The sequence below is a fragment of the Sus scrofa genome, chromosome 13, assembly GCF_000003025.6.
Source record: "Sus scrofa isolate TJ Tabasco breed Duroc chromosome 13, Sscrofa11.1, whole genome shotgun sequence".
NCBI classification, from domain to species: Eukaryota; Metazoa; Chordata; class Mammalia; order Artiodactyla; family Suidae; genus Sus; species Sus scrofa.
Genome location: NC_010455.5, coordinates 117749270 through 117769090, shown reverse-complemented (window position 1 = coordinate 117769090; position 19821 = coordinate 117749270). Strand labels below are relative to the sequence as shown.

General features: G+C 42.2%; 1 protein-coding gene across 2 annotated transcripts in view; it reads right to left on the bottom strand.

The window, feature by feature from the left end:
- Window positions 1-19821, bottom strand: part of USP13 (ubiquitin specific peptidase 13 (isopeptidase T-3)) — a 126872-nt gene that overhangs the window by 57861 nt on the left and 49190 nt on the right. For both annotated transcript variants that reach the window (XM_021071212.1, XM_013982225.2), the window contains exons 5-8: window positions 19509-19651; window positions 17658-17842; window positions 6594-6688; window positions 5211-5398 (exon numbers count right to left, since the gene is read on the bottom strand). In XM_021071212.1, coding sequence (XP_020926871.1) covers window positions 5211-5398; window positions 6594-6688; window positions 17658-17842; window positions 19509-19651 — 611 coding nt within the window. The remainder of the gene's footprint in view (window positions 1-5210; window positions 5399-6593; window positions 6689-17657; window positions 17843-19508; window positions 19652-19821) is intronic.

Sequence of the window (19821 nt, the reverse complement as noted above, 5' to 3'; positions counted from 1 at the left end):
TTATCTAAGTATGCACAAGCCAATAATATATAAACCAAACTTTGGAATCAAACTATATTGAGTTTATCTAGAGTTTGCACTAAAGAATTCTTAGTAATATACAACATGGTAAACATTATAGACATTATCTCTCTTATGATCCAGTCTTTATCTGATCTCAAAACCTGACAAGACAAAAAACAAACAAACAAACAAAAAAATTCACTGGTAAGATGAACAATAGTAAAAGCCTTTCAGGCAGGGCAGGTGGAGAAAAATAAAGTTAAGGGGATAAATCTTTGATGTCAGAAAAGTCTACTGTGCTAGTAATTTACATTCCTTTTCTAACGAACAAGGAATAATCTTTATTAAAATTAAATTGAAATGTAGCAGTAATGCTAGGTAATTTTTAAAGTACTTATGGTATCTTCGATTTGTAATCTATTAGTTTTCAAAGAAAAAACATAGTTTTGCTATCTGACAATCCATCTTTGTTGTCATTTCATTTGTACACCAGTGTATTTAGATTTGTTCCCCATCAGAATGATTTTGAAATGTAAACTGGGTTCAAGTGGCACGGGGGGTATCAAGGAGTCCGGCTGATGTTCCCAAATTACACTGTGGTTGTGCATAAGTCATTTAATCTCTCTGTGAGTCACTCTTTCTCAGTAGAAAATGGAGAGACTGCCCCTGGACAAAACCCCACTGAGTGTGTCCCACTGGGAAAAAAGGAGTCGGAGGAACAAGTACTTTCACTCAGTGATATTTGGTAAAAGAACCAAAAGACTGAGGACAGTATGACTAATAACTTGCCCATGCTCTAATATAGACAATAAACGTTTGGGAAATAGAATATAAAGAATAGGTACTATAAAATTCTAAAACTCTTGAAAGGAGACAGGATCAGAGATTCAAATCTTAAACCCAAAATACAGACTGGAGGTACATTTTTTCACTGAAGAAAAAAGTCAGAAAGTTAATTGTTCATCAAACTGTGAGGTATAGAAAATATTTTCAAAAACTATAGACTGTAAAGCCTGAAAAATATTGTTGGGCTTTGCGAAAGACCACAAGTTTCTTCCATTCTAGTTTAAAAGAAATAATAATCACATAACACCTACCATAAGGATTTTCCTTCAATATTTAAAAAAATTTATTGGGGCATGAGACAGATAAAATGAAGCTACATTGTTCCCAAATTAAATGATAATACAAGCACAAGACATAGGTAAACATTTATAAAAATAATACAATGCACAATGCAAACCTTTTAAAAGGTTTTCCCATCTCAGGGCTTCAAACCTGCCCTTCCTTTTGTCCAAGATCCTGTCTCTCCTTCTCCTGCACACCAGTGAAGGTGAGTGTCCCTTTGTGTGTCCTTTCTTCAAAGAGATGCTCCCTGATCACCCACTTCCCTTTTCTTCCATGGAACTTATGGTGTTTATGACAACACAGTTGTTCTTATTAGAGATCTTCCTTGACAAAAGATGGGGTTATGTCCCAATAAATCCAATGTTAGTTGAAAATATATTGAGTCAAAAATGCATTTAGGGAGTTCCTGTTATGGATCAGGAGAAACGAACCCAACTAGTATCCTTGAGGATGTGGGTTAAATCCCTGGCCTTGCTCAGCGGGTTAAGGATCCAGCATTGCTATGAGCTATGGTGTAGGTCTCAGACGCTGCTCGGATCTAACGCTGCTGTGGCTGTGATATAGGCCAGCAGCTATAGTTCTGATTCGACCCCTAGCCTGGGAACTTCCATATGCCACAGGTGCGAGCCTTAAAAAAGGGGGGGGGATTTAATACATCTAACCTACCTAACATCACAGTTTAGCCCTGCCTACCTTAAATGTGCTCAGAACACTTATATTAGCCTACAGCTGGAATAAATCATCTAACATAAAGCCCATACGATAATACAGTGATGACTATCTCATGTGGTTTATTGAACACTATACTGAAAGTGAAGACCAGAAAGGCTATATGGGTACCGGATGGTTGTAAGTGACAGGGGCGGGGCTGTGGCTTGCTGCCCTGCCTGGGGTCACAAGGAAGTAGGTACCACCTGTCGCTAATCCAGGAAAAGAACAAAATTCAAAATTAAAAAACAACCTTTTCAGCAAGGATTGCTGAGAAACCTGGTCAGCTGCATGCAAATCAATAAAACTAGAACACACGCTCACACCATGCACAGAAATAAACTAAAAATGGCTGAAAGACTTAAACATAAGACATGACACCATAAACTCCTAGAAGAGAACATAGGCAAAACATTCTCTAACATCAACCTGACAAATGTTTTCTCAGGTCAGTCTCCCAAAGCAACAAAAATAAAAGCAAAAATAACCAATGAGACCTAATCAAACTGATAAGCTTTTGCACAGCAAAGGAAATCAAAAAGAAAACAAAAAGACAACTTACAGAATGGGAGAAAATAGTTTCAAATGATGCAACTGGCAAGGGCTTAATCTCTAAAATATACAAACAACTTATACAACTCAACAGCAAAAAAGCCAACAATCCAATGGAAAAATGGGCAAAAGACCTGAATAGACATTTCTCCAAGGAAGATATACAGATGGCCAACGAGCACATGAAAAAATGCTCAGCATCACTGATTGTTAGAGAAATGCAAATCAAACCTACCATGAGATACCACCTCACACCAGTCAGAATGGCCATCATTAATAAGTCCACAAATAACAAATGCTGGAGAGGGTGTGGAGAAAAGGGAACCCTCCTGCACTGTTGGTGGGAATGTAAGCTGGTACAACCACTATGGAGAACAGTATGGAGGTATCTTAGAAAACTATACATAGAACTACCATATGACCCAGCAACCCCACTCTTGGGCATATATCCGGACAAAACTCTCCTGAAAAAAGATACATGCACCGCATGTTCATTGCAGCTCTATTCACAATAGCCAAGACATGGAAACAACCCAAATGTCCATCAGCAGATGATTGGATTAGGAAGATGCGGTATATATACACAATGGAACACTACTCAGCCATAAAAAAAGAACAAAATAATGCCATTTGCAGCAACATGGATGGAACTAGAGACTCTCATACTGAGTGAAGTAAGTCAAAGAGAAAGACAAATACCATATGATATCACTTACACCTGGAATCTAATATACAGCACAAATGAACCTTTCCACAGAAAAGAAAATCATGGACTTGGAGAATAGACTTGTGGTTGCCAAGGGGGAGGGGGAGGGAGTGAAATGGATTGGGAGTTTGGGGTTAATAGATGCATACTATTGCATTTGGAATGGATTAGCAATGAGATCCTGCTATGTAGCACTGAGAACTATATCTAGTCACTTATGATGGAGCATGATAATGGGAGAAAAAAGACTACGTACATGTATGTGTACCTGGGTCACCATGCTGTACAGTAGGAAAAAAAAATGTATTGGGGAAATAACAATTAAAAAAAGTAGTTTCTACTTAATACATACTTTTGCACTATCAGAAAGTCAAAAAAATCTTAGGTAGAATTATCACAAATCAGGGACCATTAATTTAATGTCTATTTCCCCAAGTGGGGCCAGGGCACCAAGTCCTGTGGTTTACTCCTTTACCCCCACATCCAGTGCACAGCTGAGCTGAGCAGAACCCACTCTTTATTGGCTGGATGAAAAAAAGGAAAGCCTGATATAGAAACTGACCATAAATTTCCAAAGCCAGAAACAGTAAGAAGAAGAAAGACTTCGAATACCAAGAGAGGAAAGAAAAGAATATTTGATACGCTTTTATTAACTACCATAAAGTCATTAGCATTCAACTCCATGTGGATTAAACATTGCCCTCTGCTGTTCTTAGTATGCTGTGTGCCTGTCAGTCTGTTAAAGCACAAGTGTATCCTCTTCCATATCTGAACCGAGGTCGAAACCTACCTGCTGTGGAAAACACTAGAGATTATTTCCTAAACTTAGGCAGTAGCTGCCCATGAGCACACCAGCTGCCAGTCTCCACAGCTCCCTACCCTAAGCCCAGTCTAAGGAAGAAAATGCCTAGGAGTTCCCGTTGTTGCTTAGCAGGTCAAGGACATGACATAGTCTCCTTGAGGATGTGGGTTCAATCCCTGGCCTTGCTCAGTGGGTTAAAGATCCAGCAAGGTGCAGTGGAGGTTGCAGATGCAGCTCGGATCCTGAGTTGCTGTGACTGTGGCACAGGCCCATAGCTGCAGCTCCAATTAGATCCCTATAGCCTGGGAACTTCCATCTGCTGCAGGTGCGGCTGTAAAATTAAAAAAGAAGAAGAAAAGAAAATGCCCAGAGACACGGCCCCTCTGCCCCTTGGTAAGGGAAGAAGAAGGCAGCCTGTTCTCCCACTGTTAGGAAGCACCCTAAATCAATGCCTCCCTATTACTTGAAGTGAAGATCCAGCTTGTTTGCTGATTTCAACTCATACAGATGCCTTTAAAAATACAATAAAAATAAATTACAGTTTACCCCTGAACGACATGGGAGCTCAGGGCGCCAACCCTCCACGCAGTCAAAATTCCATGCTTAACTTTACAGTCAGCCCTTTGGATTCACAGTTCCTCCTTATCCATGGTTTCAACCAAACACAGATGGTGTATGCAGTGCTGTAGGATGTATTTATTGAAAAAAATTTGACATAGAAGTGAACTCATGCAGTTCAAACCTGTGTTGTTCAAGGGTCAAATAGAAAAATGAAATGCCACTGACAAAATAAAGCAACATCAAATTACTCCAACAATTTCTGAATGCTCAGTCTCATATACTTAACTCATTGCCGATCCTTACCCAGCAGTCCAAGGACCGGCACCATCTGCGAACCACACTGTGAGAAGCAAAAAATGAAAAGCCTAAATCCTCTGAGAAACTTCACTCACTCACCACTGACCAAACAAATCACTGAATCTCTTGTGGCACCTCTATAGGCAGAGATATGGCAGGTCTGCTGTGAAGATTAATCAGTATTATCTCCTCGGCATAGAAGGTGAGAGTCTAAAAATGGAAGCCCTTATTAATATGGCAAATCCTAGCAGGAAGTTTTTCAAAGCTCTCCTTACCTCACCCCAGCCCATAACCCTTGACACGTGTTCTCACCCAGCGTCAGTGCAGGAAATTACAGCACAGATGGTGTGGTGAGATGGGTAGTGAAGTTGGTGAAGAAGGGTTTCCCCAGCATGCGCTGCCTGACTGGACGTGGCTGGGGGGGAAGCACTCAGGTCTGCACGGGACACTTACGCTCTCTGGAACTCCGGGATGCTGAAGATGGCCTGCATGACAGAGCTGAGGTAGCAGCTGTTGCCCAGGTTCTTGAGGCCTGTGTACCCGGGGCCATACATGGGCTTCAGCTTCGTCCCAGTCTCCTGGATCACCTCCCACTCGCTGACCCGAGGCTTGATGTCATTGTCCTGGAGCCCGTTCTCTGTCTGGGGCCACATCATTGAGGAAAAGCAACGCTCACGATGACCATCACTCAGGATCTCATCGCATATCCTGTGAATTATCTCTAACAGCAATAGACGTTTCTGCCTTCCCCCCACCCTCCCACCCCGCCAATGAAACAGAGGAATAAACAGCCTCCTTCAAAGAAACTGAGATGGTGATGGTCGCACAAGGCAAAGGCACTGGATGCCCTAAAACTGTACACTTAAAAAATGGCTAAAACAGTACATTTGATGTTGGTATATCTTTACACAATTTTTTAAAAAGCCCACATTGAAAAGATTTAAAAATAAAAGAGACAAAACTGAGAGGAAAGGAGATAGGAGGAGGAAGAAGACAAATAGGAATCAATTAAAAAAAAAAAAAAGAACCACGCAGAATAATATCAAGGGCAGATACAATGCAACACAGCAGGAAAAAAGCAAGGCGATTAGAGAGGAAAGTGAAATAAAACCATGGGGCTTGGGAGAAGCTCAATATAGGAGGGAGGTGTAAAGAAGAGTAGAGAACATAAGTTAAAAAATAATGGAAAAAAATTAAAATCATTATATATAAAAAGAAAAAAGGAAACAGAAGTCTCACACAGGGAAGAAAAAAAAAAAGTGGCACAAGTTAGAGAGGAGAACATGAGGAAAGGGAGATGGCCTGGGCTGGGAGGGAAAGGCTAAAGCAAAACACACACATTTAACCAGCTCCTCAAAGGGACAAATAATGCATAGTCACGATACCAGCCTGAAGACACAATATGAAATGAGGCAAAGCGTTTCCATCAACCATAATCTGTTGGCTTATTCTTTCCACCACCCGCCCCCCCCGCCCCAGGAGCTCTGCTTCCCTTTCTGAAATTAATGAAAGTGATGTTGGCCACAGAACATTTTAAAGGTCATCTCCCTGTACCTTCTCCCTTGACTGAACAAAGTGTGATTCATGCAACACTCCATCAAAGGAGACAGAAATTATCCAACTAAAACAAAATGGTACCTAATGAGGTACCTTTTTGATTACAAAATTTAAAAATCTAAGCTGATAAGCAGAAGCAAATGCTAATTAAGTTCAAGAAGTAAATGCAAGCATTAAAACCTAAAACCTATACGATGAGGATCTGTGTGATAGGAATTACATAAATAAACCACAGTTTCCCTGAAAGGGGGGAACAGAGACAAAAGAGGACTTTCTTACCCCGTGCATATGAAGCATATCAATTCCAAAATGTGCTAAGTGCTTGGCCAAATGAGGATCCAAAACAGCTTCCTCTTCTTGGAAAGAATAAACATCTGGAGGATGAAGAGAAAATGAGCACTGAGATCTGCCATCCAGTCATTCGATAGTCAACACATACTTACTGAGCACCAACTGAGCACGGCTTGGGATGTATCCATGAACAATACAAAACCTCTGTGAGTTTCAACAGGAGGGACAACAGACGATAAGCAATATAAAGAGGTGTTCTTGTAAATAAACCCAATTCTTTTGACATTTCAGAAAGTAATTTTTTAAAGGTTTTCTGAAACAAGAAAAAAAGAACAGTGTCTAAAGTGAAAATCATTTAAAATTTGACCAATATAGGAGTTCTCTTGTGGTGCAGCAGGTTAAGAATCTGGCATTGTCACTGTAGCAGCTTGGGTTGCTGCTATGGCACAGGTACGATCCCTGGCCCAAGAACATCCACGTGCAGCAGGCACACACACAAAAAAATTGACAAATATAAGTGCCTAACTCTGATTTTTCTAACCCAGATCCAGTGGCATAACTATATAGGTTCAGAAGGAGGAGAGGGTGAGGGAGGAGAGGGTGACACTATCCACCCATGGCAGGGAGAACCTGTGAGGAACCGAGAACACACAGGCCCTGGGGCAGCTAAATGGCTGGACAGGGGTGTGAGGTCCAGGACAAAACCAAACTCTGCCCAAGGAACCCTCTCTAGGGAAGGTCTCAGACCTACCACCTCACCCCCTTCCACCTCCACCTGCCCCCCCATTCCCTCTTTCCTACTTGAATGCCCATACTTCACAGAGCTGATAAGAGATGTGTGAAGATCAAGGTGCTTCCCAAACAGGTCCACCTCGAAGCACATCTGTCTGTACATCACGGTAACAAGGGTAGCCTCCCACCCCCTGCCCCAGGCCCTGCCCTTCCCCCTCCCCTGGGGCCTGAGGGTCAGATGTTGGCCTCATCGTAACCCCTTCACCATGTACTGGGGTGGGGAGGCTGTGAGCTGGGTGGCTTCTCTCCTCAGGACCTTCATTTCCCATCTGACAACAGAATGCTTTAGACCAAACCTGCCTTCCCCAAAGGTGGGGTATGATCGAAAGTAGGAGCATACCTGAGAGCTGGAAGAAAAACACGGAAACTTGAGCCCTCCACCACCCAGACTTAAAGAGAATCTGCACTTTAACAAGATCCCCATATGCACAGCTAAATTTGAGAAGCACTGTCTAGAGTTTTCTTCTTTTTTTTTTTTTTTTTTTTGGTTTTTTTTGTTTGTTTGGTTGGTTTTTTTTGTCTTTTGTCTTTTTAGGGGTGCACCCACGGCCTGCAAGGTTCCCAGGGTAGGGGTCCGATCAGAGCTACAGCTGCTGGCCTACTCCACAGCCACAGCAACACCAGATCCGAGCTACGCCTGCGACGTACACCACACCTCACAGCAACGCCGGATCCTTAACTCACTGAGCGAAGCCAGGAATTGAACCCGCAACCTCATGGTTTCTAGTCGGATTCATTTCTGCTGCACCACGACGAGAACTCCAGCCTAGAGTTTTCAAAAGCTATCTGAGGTGTTCCCTGGTGGTACAGCAGGTTAAGGGTATAGCATTGTCGCTGCTGTGGCTCAGATCACCACTGTAGCGTAGGTTCATCCCTGGCCCAGAAACTTCCAAATGCCATGGCAAAAAAAAAGCTATCAGAACTACAGCCTTATCTGACCTCACAGCAGTGCAATGCGGGAGAGGGAAACACTTTCAGACCCATTGTGCAGATGAGGAAATGAGGCTTAGAAAAGTTAGATCACTTGCCTCGAATCCCCCACGTGGCCGAGAACCCAAGTATTCTGAATCTGGTCCAGTCCTTTTTCCTCTGCAACAGACTATTTCCTCAGATCTCTCAGGAGACCAAAACACTCAGTAAAGCACCATCCTAGGCCAGTAACAGGATTGGAGAGTCAAAAAACACAATTTCTTCACTCCTAAATTTCTTTCTTTTTTTTGGCCTCGTTTGAGGCATGCAGAAATTCCCAGGCCTGAGACCGCAACCGTGCCACAGCAGTGACCTGACTACAGCAATGATAACGCCTGATCCTTAACTGCTAGGCCACCAGGGAACTCCCACTCCTAAATGTGAAAAACAAAATCTGAAACTAGATATAAAGATATTATTCATTAGGACAGTAAAGGATAGATTGTTCAAGGAGTCTCCTGCTCTCTGGAACAACATCAGGAAGAGGAAAAAAGTAACAAACGGGAACTGTGGTGACCCTCTGACTTCAACCCAGATACATGGAGACTCACCGCCATCCAACAAAAGCCAGTCTTTCTATTATTAATAAATTAAACATTGTGGGAATTCCCATTGTGGCTCAGCGGAAACAAATCCAACTAGTATCCACGCATATACAGGTTCGATCCCTGGTCTCTCTCAGTGGATTAAGGATCTGGCATTGCCATTAGCTGCAGGGTAGGTCGAAGAGGCAGCTCAGATTTGGTACTGCTGTGGCTCTGGCGTAGGCCCGCAGCTGTAGCTCTGATTCAATCCCTAGCCTGGGAACCTCCATATGCTGCGAGTGTGGCCCTAAAAAGCAAAAAAAAAAAAAAAAAAAAAACTAGATTAAACATTGTATAGATTTCTCTTCTCTCCCTCTTCCCCTAGGGCCCATTTTAACTTGCTGAATAGCAGCTTTCATCTATATTCTCTTTTAAATATAATTCAGTACTCTCAAAAACAAAAAACAAAATCCCCAGCCCAATTAAGAAAATACTTACAAAAAATCTAAATCCTAAAAAAACCCCAACAAAATTCTTCAAACTAATAATTTGAAATAAATACATCAACAGTATTTTTAACCTATGACCAGTGACAGGAAAATACCACTTAAATATTGACTAGAAAGTGAAAATGACACTCCCTGAGTACTTTAACTTTGGTAATTATTAACTAGTGAGATGGTTTGAAGACTCGAGACTTTAAGCCTCTAGTTATCAGAGCCCCAACTGAACATAATAAGATTGCTAGAAATGTAAACTTGGCATTGTTCAAGGAGTTTGAAATAAGTGAAAATCACATAGAATTCTATGGTTCTTAAGCCATCAGGCTCCACATGGTGAGAAATTAAAACTTTCTATCTCTAGGGAGTAACTGCTTCAAAATATGACATGATTTTGGTCAGACACAGTAAAATGTTACTTCTTACTCCAATGGTAAAAACAGTTTAGTTGAGTAACACACAAGAAATCTAAAAATGAACTGTGATCCTTAAACTTGGCAATCATGAAGAATTTATAAATGACATACAGTCATAGAAAAGAAATTTGGGAGTTCCCAGCGTGGCTCAGAGGTTAACAAATCCAACTAGGAACCATGAGGTTACGGGTTCAATTCCTGGCCTCACTCAGTGGGTTAAGGATCCAGCATTGCCGTGAGCTGTGGTGTAGGTCACAGACATGGCTTGGATTCCACATTGCTGTGGCTCTAGCCTAGGTTGGCAGCTGCAGCTCCAATTAGACCCCTAGCCTGGGAACCTCTATATGCCCCAGGTACGGCCTTGAAAAGACAGACAGAAAGAAAGAAAGGAAAGAAAAGAAATTTGAAGGAGACTCAGGCTGAAAATCCTTATACATGTTCCATTGGGAAACACTTTATTTCCAACTTCAGCTTAGCAAAGTCAGGTCTTAGTCTGAAACTATTGTAGCAAATAAGCATTGCATCAGGTATCACTCTCCCCAACTCCCACGGTGACTTAAAAAAAAGGTGGAGCTGGACTTCTGGTCATGACTCAGAGGAAATAAATCTAATAGCCATGAGGATGCAGGTTGGATCCCTGGCCTCCACTCAGTGGGTTAAGGATCCAGCATTGCTGTGAGCTGCAGTGCAGGTTGAAGACACGGCTCAGAACTGGCATTGCTGTGGCTGTGGCGTAAGCCGGCAGCTCCAGCTCTGATTCAACCCCTAGACTGGGAACATCCATATGCCATGGACGCAGCCCTGAAAAGCAAAAAACAAAAAAGGTGGCACTAAGAAATATAATTAGGAAGTTCACAAAAAGATTCCCCTAAGAATAGCCCAAGCAGAATTTTATGAGTAACTACACTTACTTTAGAAGGAAACCAGTCATTCTTTCAAGTTAAATGACAACTCAAGCCTTGGACAGCAAGGAAAAATCCATACAAGGGAAAAGATAAAAGAAAAGGCTTAGAGCACGAATAACTCATTGATGTGATATGCAGGTTAGAAAATAGTATATGCAGGAGTTCCCTAGTGGTCCAGTGGGTTAAGGATCCAGCATTGTCACTGCTGTGGCTTGGGTTGCTGCCATGGCTCAGATTCAAATCTCTGTATGCCACAGGCACGGCCGAAAAAAAACAAAAAATCAAAAAGAAAATAATATATGCACTGTTACAAAACTAACTATCGAAAAAGAAAATAGTGATGAAGACTGCAACTTGCACCAAGACTGAGACACCAGGGAGTTCCCGTTATGGCTCAGCAGAAATTAATCTTGACTAGTATCCATGAGGATGTAGGTTTGATCCCTGGCTTCACTCAGTGGGTTAAGGATCTGGCATTCCCATGAGCTGTGGTGTAGGTCGAAGATGCAGCTCTTATCCCAAGTTTCTGTGGCTGTGGTGTAGGCCGGAAACTGCAGCTCCGATTTGACCCCTAGCCTGGGAACTTCCGTGTGCCGCTACTGTGGCCTAAAAAGCAAAAAAAAAAAAAAAAAAAAAAGACTGAGACTCCATAAGGAACTATATAAAAATAATAATTTCTTATCTCTGAACAGAAAAGTTTATTTTTAGTCTTTTGCCTTTTTTTCCAAATTTAATATTAAATAAGATAAGCAGGGTCCCTGTCCTCACAAGTTTTAACTTTATTATTTCAAACATTCTTATAAGAACACTGGTTTGCTATAAAAGACCTCAACAGATGTCTTCTTGGCAATGGTTTACTTCATGTGACTTTAGGCTCTCTTCCTAAGCCCCGGAAAATGGCAGAAGTCCAAATCCCGCCCTCAGATTCCCACCTAGGAAAGCAGAAGGAGAGAGAGGTAAAGATCTTGTGTTTGGAAAGACTAAAGACTAACAGAACCAGAGAAGTGGCTTCACTGCTCTGCTGTCACAGCTCACATGGAAAAAAGAACAGAACTCCTGGTCAAACACCAAGCCATAAGCCAGAGAGGAAAGGATGAGAAATGCTTCTCTCCATTATAAATGTGATCCATCCACCAAACTGCATCTCTCCAGCATGAGCTCATATTTGTATACCTATAGAGCATCTGCCACAGACAAGAAGAAAACTAAGAGAGCACTCCAGCAATTAATCTAGAAAACCAAACACAAAATGAATGCAGACAGTGTAACTCTCAGGCCAGACATAACCTAGACCGTGGTCAGAAAAGGAAAACAAGTAAGAGTAAAGAGATGTCAATAAAATAGCAAAAAAAGAACAAAAAGAAAAAAGGTAAAGAAACAAACTTTATTGGTGTTTCTGTTTTCCTCCACTGTTTACTCCTGCCATGTGTGAGGGGCTAGGCTGGATGCTACAGATATAGCAACAAACGTGGGCTCAGGCCCTGCTGTCAGGGGTTGGGGTAACGCAGTTACAAGATCTTGTGAAAAGTGTCGCAATGGAGCCGTGCGAGGTGCTACAGAGGCACGCAGGTGGGGCACAAGCCAGGTCAAAACTAAAATGAAGGCCATGGGTTGGGGAGTGGAGGACCAAATGAAACAAAACAGGGAGTTCCCGTTGTGACTCAAGGGTAACTAGTATCCATGAGGATGCGGGTTCAAGCCTGGCCTCGATACGGCGTTGCCGTGAGCTGTGGGGCAGGTCACAGACAGAGCTTAGATCCCACGTTGCTGGTGGCTGTGGTGTAAGCTGGCAGCTGCAGCTCCAATTCAACTCCTAGCCTGGGAACTTCCATATGCCACAAATGTGGCCCTGAAAAGCAAAAAAAAAAAACAAAACAAAACAAAAAATTAAATGAAGTAGTCAATGCTTAGATTCCAAACTCTTGGGCTGATGCTCAGGTCAGAGGTGAAGATGACCAAAGAAGGAAAACTGCCTTGAGATGACGCTGGGCTGGGGCAGGGGCCGCTGGGACAGGCAATTTCTCCTGCCGTCACCAAAGCTTTGAGGCTACTTCTCAGGTGAACTCATTTTCACGATGAAAGAAAACAACATCCTCTCCTGTCTCCCATCCTCTTCATTCCCTTCCCACCACAAACTTCATCCTTGCTCTGCCAAATGAACATCTCCTCCCACAGAGAAAAGCTTTTGGTTTGTTTGTACAGAGATCTGTTTCTTTGTTTGTTGCTGTACCATGGGGACTCAGAGCGGCATTTGATATGGGGCCCGCTTTTATTACCAGGCCACCACGATGGCCTCGCCTGGGGGGATGGAGGCTTTCTGGAAGAACTAAGTCTAGGTTGAGACCTCAAGATGAGAAGGAGTGTCTCTCTGAACAAGTATATCCTTACTGGGGAGAAGGACACCGGGGTGATTAGATCACATGACCGTTAAATATTTGAGTTCACAACCTGCTTTGGATTCCATGTTCACTAAGCAATATTCTAAATATAATTCATCTTCCCACAGGGAAGGAATGTACTGGTCAAGTTGACATAAACATCCCACTTACAGGCAGTTGTGGTTCTCATTAGAAACTAAAAAAATCAACGCCCTGACTTTGAGACTCTGTCTCCTATGAGTTGAATTCGCCTCAGGAGCCCACAGAGGATGGAGGACACATCCTCAGCAGTGGTACCTTCCTCAGGAGGTGGCCACCCCACCCCCCAGACAGAGGTTCCCCCTGCCCTCCTGGGCCTCCACATCCACAAGGCCCATCACCAGACATTTAAGGAAACTTTACGCATGTTTTCATTAACTTACTGGCTTTTGCATCAACAATAAGCTACAAGGAGCAATCTATTACACTGATTTAAAAGAAACAAAAATAAAATCAATGCCTCCCATAAACTAATAAGAAATGATAATTAGACCGAAAATAATTATTTGCCTTAAAACCAACTCTGTGCAAGATAAATAGGAATCAAATACTGATCTATTTTCAAAAAGCGAACTTTTTTTCAGCTAAGTGAATTCAAGAACCCTCATGGGTTCAGGTTCTACATGGCTTTTGCCAGTGTTTTATACTTTCTATGGTTAAAAAAAAGAATATTTATTCAAATGCTCTCAATTACATAATAAGGAAAACCTTAAAAGTTTTCTCTCTTCTACCAAGGGAAAAAAACTTAATTATGGCAGATAACGGGTTAATATTTTTAATAGTCAAGGAGTTTTTAAAAACCAAAAAGACTCTTCTCTTTCTCTGTCTATCTATCTCTGTCTCTCTGCCCCCTGGCAGCCCACGGTGCTTTCTTCACACCTATCTTCTCTCTTCTCTCTCAATGAACATTTTATTTGCCTCACTAAAACAAAACAAAAACACCTAAATATATACCTACTAGAAAATCAGCCTAAGAAACTGACAAAAACAACTACAAACAGCCAAAAATACTATGAAAAATGTTCAGCCTCACTATAAAGAATTAAAACAAGGGAGTTCCCTTCACATCTCAATGGTTAAAGAACCTGACTAGGATCCACAAGGATTCAGGTTTGATCCCTGGCCTTGCACAGTAGGGTAAGGATCCAGCATTGCCGTGAGCTGTGGTGTAGGTCACAGACACAGCTCGGATCCACATTGCTGTGGGTGTGGTGTGGGCCAGCAGCTGCAGCTCCGATTACACCCCTAGCTTGGGAACCTCCATGTGGCCTCAGGTGCAGCCCTAAAAAGCAAAAAAAAAAAAAGAGAGAGAAAGAAAGAAATTAAAACATGATAACAGATTACCAAAGGTTTTGTACAAACTTTGAATACCCAAAATTTCAAAGATTGTTATGTAAAAATGGGTATTCTTATACAGTTCTAGAGGGAACATTAATTACTATGGCTGTTTAAAAGAGAAACTCAGCAACTGAAAATTTTAAATGTTCAACCCTTTGTTCATAGGTATTGTTCCTAAAAAGTCACTGTGGCACAATGGGATTGGTGGCATCTTGGGAGCACTGAGACTCAGGTTTGATCCCCGGCCTGCCACAGTGGGTTAGGGATCCCGCGTTGCCACAGCTGCAGCTTGAGTCATGACTGCAGCTCAGATATGATACCTAGCCCAGGAGCTCCATTGCCCTGGGGGCAGCAAAAATGGAAAAAAAAAAAATTATTAGACGAACCCTCAAAGATTTGCACACGTACAAAGATGTTCATCAGAACAGCAAAACTGTAAGAACTCACAACTCAGGGGAATAGTGAAATGATTTATAGAACTATCATGGGATACTGAAGACCATTTGATGACAAGGAAAGATATAGTTTAATGTTAAATAGAGAATACAAGGAATAAAACTTTAAACAGTGTGATTCAAATTTTTGTAAAAATACAAGCTGTGTGTGTGTGTGTGTTTGTATAAGAACTAATCAAGGCCTTAGAAGAGAAAAATGACTGAAAAGAAATACCCAAATTGTGAGACATGATGTCTATAATCAAAGGGCAAATATAAAACTCCCCCTCCCCAAGATGAAACGAAAGAAACTTTAGAGCAACTCTAAATCACAGTTTGAAAATAAGTTTCGTGCTAGAAAGAAAAGGCTTTTGGAAAATTAAAGTTACACAGAGAATAGAATTAATCCCTGCCTTTATTATTAGCATACATTTAAATAGAATCTAATTATTTAAATACTTACACCAGTTGGTTCACTCAAAAGTATTCATGCCTACTATGTGTCAGATTTTGTTAGGAACTCAAAGACAAATAAGACATAACTCAACTGAAATTTTAGAACAGAGCCCCATATACAAACAATTGTAGTCTTGAATAGGATGTTCAGAAAGCTGGCCTTAACAATGACTGCTCTTATCCAAGCACTACATGATATTACTCATCCAGAAAAAGGAATTAAACATTGCCATTTGTTAGACCTAGAGATTATCATACTAAGGGATGTCAGTGTGAGAAAGGTAATATCACGATATCACTTATATGTGGAATCTAAAATATGATACAAATGAACTTATTTACAAAACATAAACAGACTCGCAGACATAGAAAACAAACTTATGGTTACCAAAGGGGAAAGGCGGCGGGAAGGATAAATTGGGAATTTGAGTTTAACAGATACACACTACTATATACAAAACAGATAATAAGAACACACCATATAGCACAGGGATAATAGAAATACCTAATAATAGAAAAGAATCTGAGAAAGAATGGATATATGTAAATGTATAATTGATCACTTTGGGGTACACCCGAAACTAACACATTGTAAACCAACCATACTTCAAGTTAAAAAAAAAAAAAAAAGGCAACGTTAAGACAGCACTGAAAGTAGAAACATCTGAATATGCAATTGTACCCAGCAGAATATCTACATTACAAACCCTTCTCTGTGTAGGCCCTACAAGAACAATGATGGTTACCACATACAGCAGTCATTCGACATAGCAATGACCTATAAGCACTTTGCTATAAGCCTGAACCCAACTGCATGTCCTGAATTTCCTCTTCAGATCCTGGAAGGCTCAGGATTCGACCTGGCTTGTGTTTATTTGCTGGAGGGGAAAATTTGTGTCACCAATGCCTGGGACTCTTGCAGCTACTTTTCTCTAATGAGTTAAAGCAAGTCCAGCAAACTTTGGAAGTAGGAAAATTCCCCAAAGGTGAATTAAAAGAAACTTGAAGTGACCTAACTGCCATTCCTCAATTACAAAACAAATGAGAAATGAAACCAGTTTAATGGCAAGTGCATGGTTGACAAGTATGGTATGAGAATACCATATATATTGGAAACATCTTTACTAATTAACTTTGAAGCAGGCTAATGCAGTCACAAAAAGATAACAGAGAAGAAGACAAAAGACTTTGTATTTTTCCTTTAAAAATCATCCTGCATTAAAGTGAAGAAGAAATTGAGACTAACTCCTGGACAGATGGAAAAGACTGACCAAGGTCTGTGCTTCATAAATGTTTTCAGTGATGCTTAGATGATGGGTTCTTTTTTTTATTTAGGACCGCACCTGCGGCATAAGGAGGTTCCCAGGCTTGGGGTCAAATTAGAGCTGTAGCCGCTGGCCTATGCCACAGCCACAGCAACACAGGTCTGAGCTGTGACTGCAACCTACACCACAGCTCACGGCAACTCCAGATCCTTAACCCACTGAACGATGCCAGGGATGGAACCTGAAACCTCATGGTTCCTAGTCGGATTCATTTCCACTGTGCCACAACAGGAACTCCAGATGATGGGTTCTTATGGGCACTGCTCAGTATTTAAGTTTCTCATTATGGACCCTGATATTATTTCCCTTTTCCCTTACCAAATGGGAAAAGGAATTAACTGTACAAACATGGCCAAAAGCTAACCTTTTAGAGCATGCAATGTGAGAGCATAAAGAGAACCAATTCTGAAGCTGACAGAACAAGCAGGAACAACTCCCAATCCTTTGCTGCGCTGGACACCATCACTGCCTGCTGATGTCAGGGACTCTGCATACAGAGTATCCTGCAAAACCCATCTTCTCCATCATGAATCCATTTGCACCTAAAATGATACTAATCCCCATAGTGAATGCTAGGACTTCCCCCTACTATTATCACGGTAGATTTGATTATGCATGTTCACTTCATGAGTCCTGGTTCCTACTCCTGTCCTCTTAGCCAAGAGAGACACAGAAAGATACTAACAATAGTTGTGAATTTTTATCAAGACTCTACTGTGTGTACTGGGCTAGATGCTTATGCAACCTTAATAAACCTTCGAGGGAGGTACCATGATTATCCTTAGGATGAGGGACCTGAGGTTTAGAAGGACTTGAAAACTCACCCAAGCCCTCACAGCTAACGAGAGGCAGAATTAGGATTCAAACCTGGGCCGTCTGAGTCCAGAGCCTACGCCCTCCAACCCCAGAGATTAAGGCACTGGTTAAATTAAGAGAGAGTCACTGCAAGGGCCCAAGTTGGTAAAGGCTCACTCACCTGCCCCATCAGGAGTGATGGTTTCCAGCTTCACAGCTAGAGGGTAGCCCAGGTCTCTGTAATGCTCCAGTGCATGCCCGTTGCCTCCAGAGCTGTCAAAGAACCACTTCCCACACAGCACGGAGCCGTCAGTCAGATTCAACCAGAGGTTTTCCCGCAGGTCACACCTGGCACACTTCCAACCACTGGAAAGTCATCAGAGAGCAATTAGCACAGCCAGAGCCTAAGGTGTGAGTAGAAAATTTACACCTAGGAAAATGGAGAGTCTCAGCGGTGGCGGGGGGTGGGGGTGGGAGGTGCAGCAGGAGAGACGGTGGTCACAGGAAATGGTCAGTGGAATAACCGCGAGCCTTCCAGAGCTGCAGGACCACTCAATACCCTGCCAGCCACCCCAATCAGGGCCAGCCCCTCCCAGATTCTTCGAGATGGCTCTTTTACTTTAGAAAACTGACAAAGAACCTGAGGGTAGGAAGGAAGGTCATTCCCTTAAAATTCCTTACATGAAGGACAGTGGAGCCTGAGGAAGCTTAAAATATTAAAGACCCCATGTGTACAAACATCTAAAGTTCTAAAGCATCACCCACATGTACATAGTAAGACTAGTTTAAATAAAACTCTACTACCCTGACCATCTAAATCAAGTAGAAAGGAAAATGGCTGAACTGAAAGTTAAATGTCGGGTGTATGCCAGGTGCTTTACAGAAGTTTTATCACTTAATTCAAATATAACTCTTCAGCATCACCATTACCTCGGGAAAAAGAGACCCAGAGATATCATGCCTTCCCGAAGACAACACAGAACAGGTATGCAGTCCAGTTAGGGTTCAACCAGATCACACATTCCTAACCTTCCTGCTCAGTCTCTCTAGCATCTGCCACAGGAAACACACTGGCATCTAGTTCCAGGAGGCACTAATGTAGCCTACACAGCATTCCAGGCAAATGCGACAACCAAAGACCGTTGTAAGTTTTTTTGTTGTTTTTTGTTTTGTTTTGTTTTGTTTTGCTTTTTAGGGCCGGACCTGCGGCATATAGAAGTTCCCGGGCTAGGGGTCGAATTGGAGCTGTAGCTGCCAGCCTGCACCACAGCAATAGCAACATGGGATCCGAGCCACATCTGCAAACTACACCACAGCTCATGGCAATGCTGGATCCTTAACCCACTGAGCGAGGCCAGGGATGGAACCCACATCCTCATGGATACTAGTCAGGCTCATTACCACTGAGCCACGACGGGAACTCCCCACTATGAGTTTTTTAAGTTGGGTTCCCCTAGAAGCAGGCTCTGAGATGAAAAGTTGAATGCAATTAGTTTGTTTGTAGGTGATTCCAGGGCGAGTGGTATGGGAGAGAAGGGACTGCAAGGGCAAGACACCAGTGCAGGGACTGTCAACAAGCAGATGATCCCACTGGCTCTGGGGCTCAGACTCGCTCGGAACTCCAGGACAGTTACCCCACCTGAGGGTAGGGATCTAGGGAGTTCATCCCTCCTCTCCATAGTCACAGGTTGGGGGCTGTTCCAGGAGGACAGGAAGGAGCATAACTCTGTTTCTGGCTGTCCCGAGCATTGGCGTCCCTGGCTTCAGCAGGCAGAGAAAGATCTCAAGCAAAGAGCTGCAAGTGCCTGCAACTGGAGGCCTGAGGATGGGGACTGGTTCAGCCATGTGGGCTGGCCATGGTCAGCCTCTACTCCAAAGGTATAGATAATTCTAGAGAGAATATTTGAGCTTATTTTTAATAAAAGGCATCTGATAAAATATATAATCACTAATCCAGTGAAGATATGAAAAAATAAATATTCCTTTGGCCAGTTTTAGGGGGCAAAGTTCCATTTTGCTGCCTGACCCTCACCTTGGAGGAATCCTGACTCCATTGTCCAACTGGGTGAGGTTATTGGCATATTTGGATACTGGCAATTCATTTTCCCATGTGTCTGGGTCCTGCTTTCTGTATGGAGATTTTGAACTGAGAACTGCATCACAGGCAATTGTTACCTGTAAGACAAATGCAGATGTAATATATTAAAACCGTTTGAGAGAATGGCAACTTCTATAAAATAAATTTTAAAGTTTATTAATAAATATAGCTGAATTCAAGAAAATTCAAAAATCCCAGTTACCATGAGAACAAGATCCAAGTTTCCCAACTCCACCACTTTTTCCCT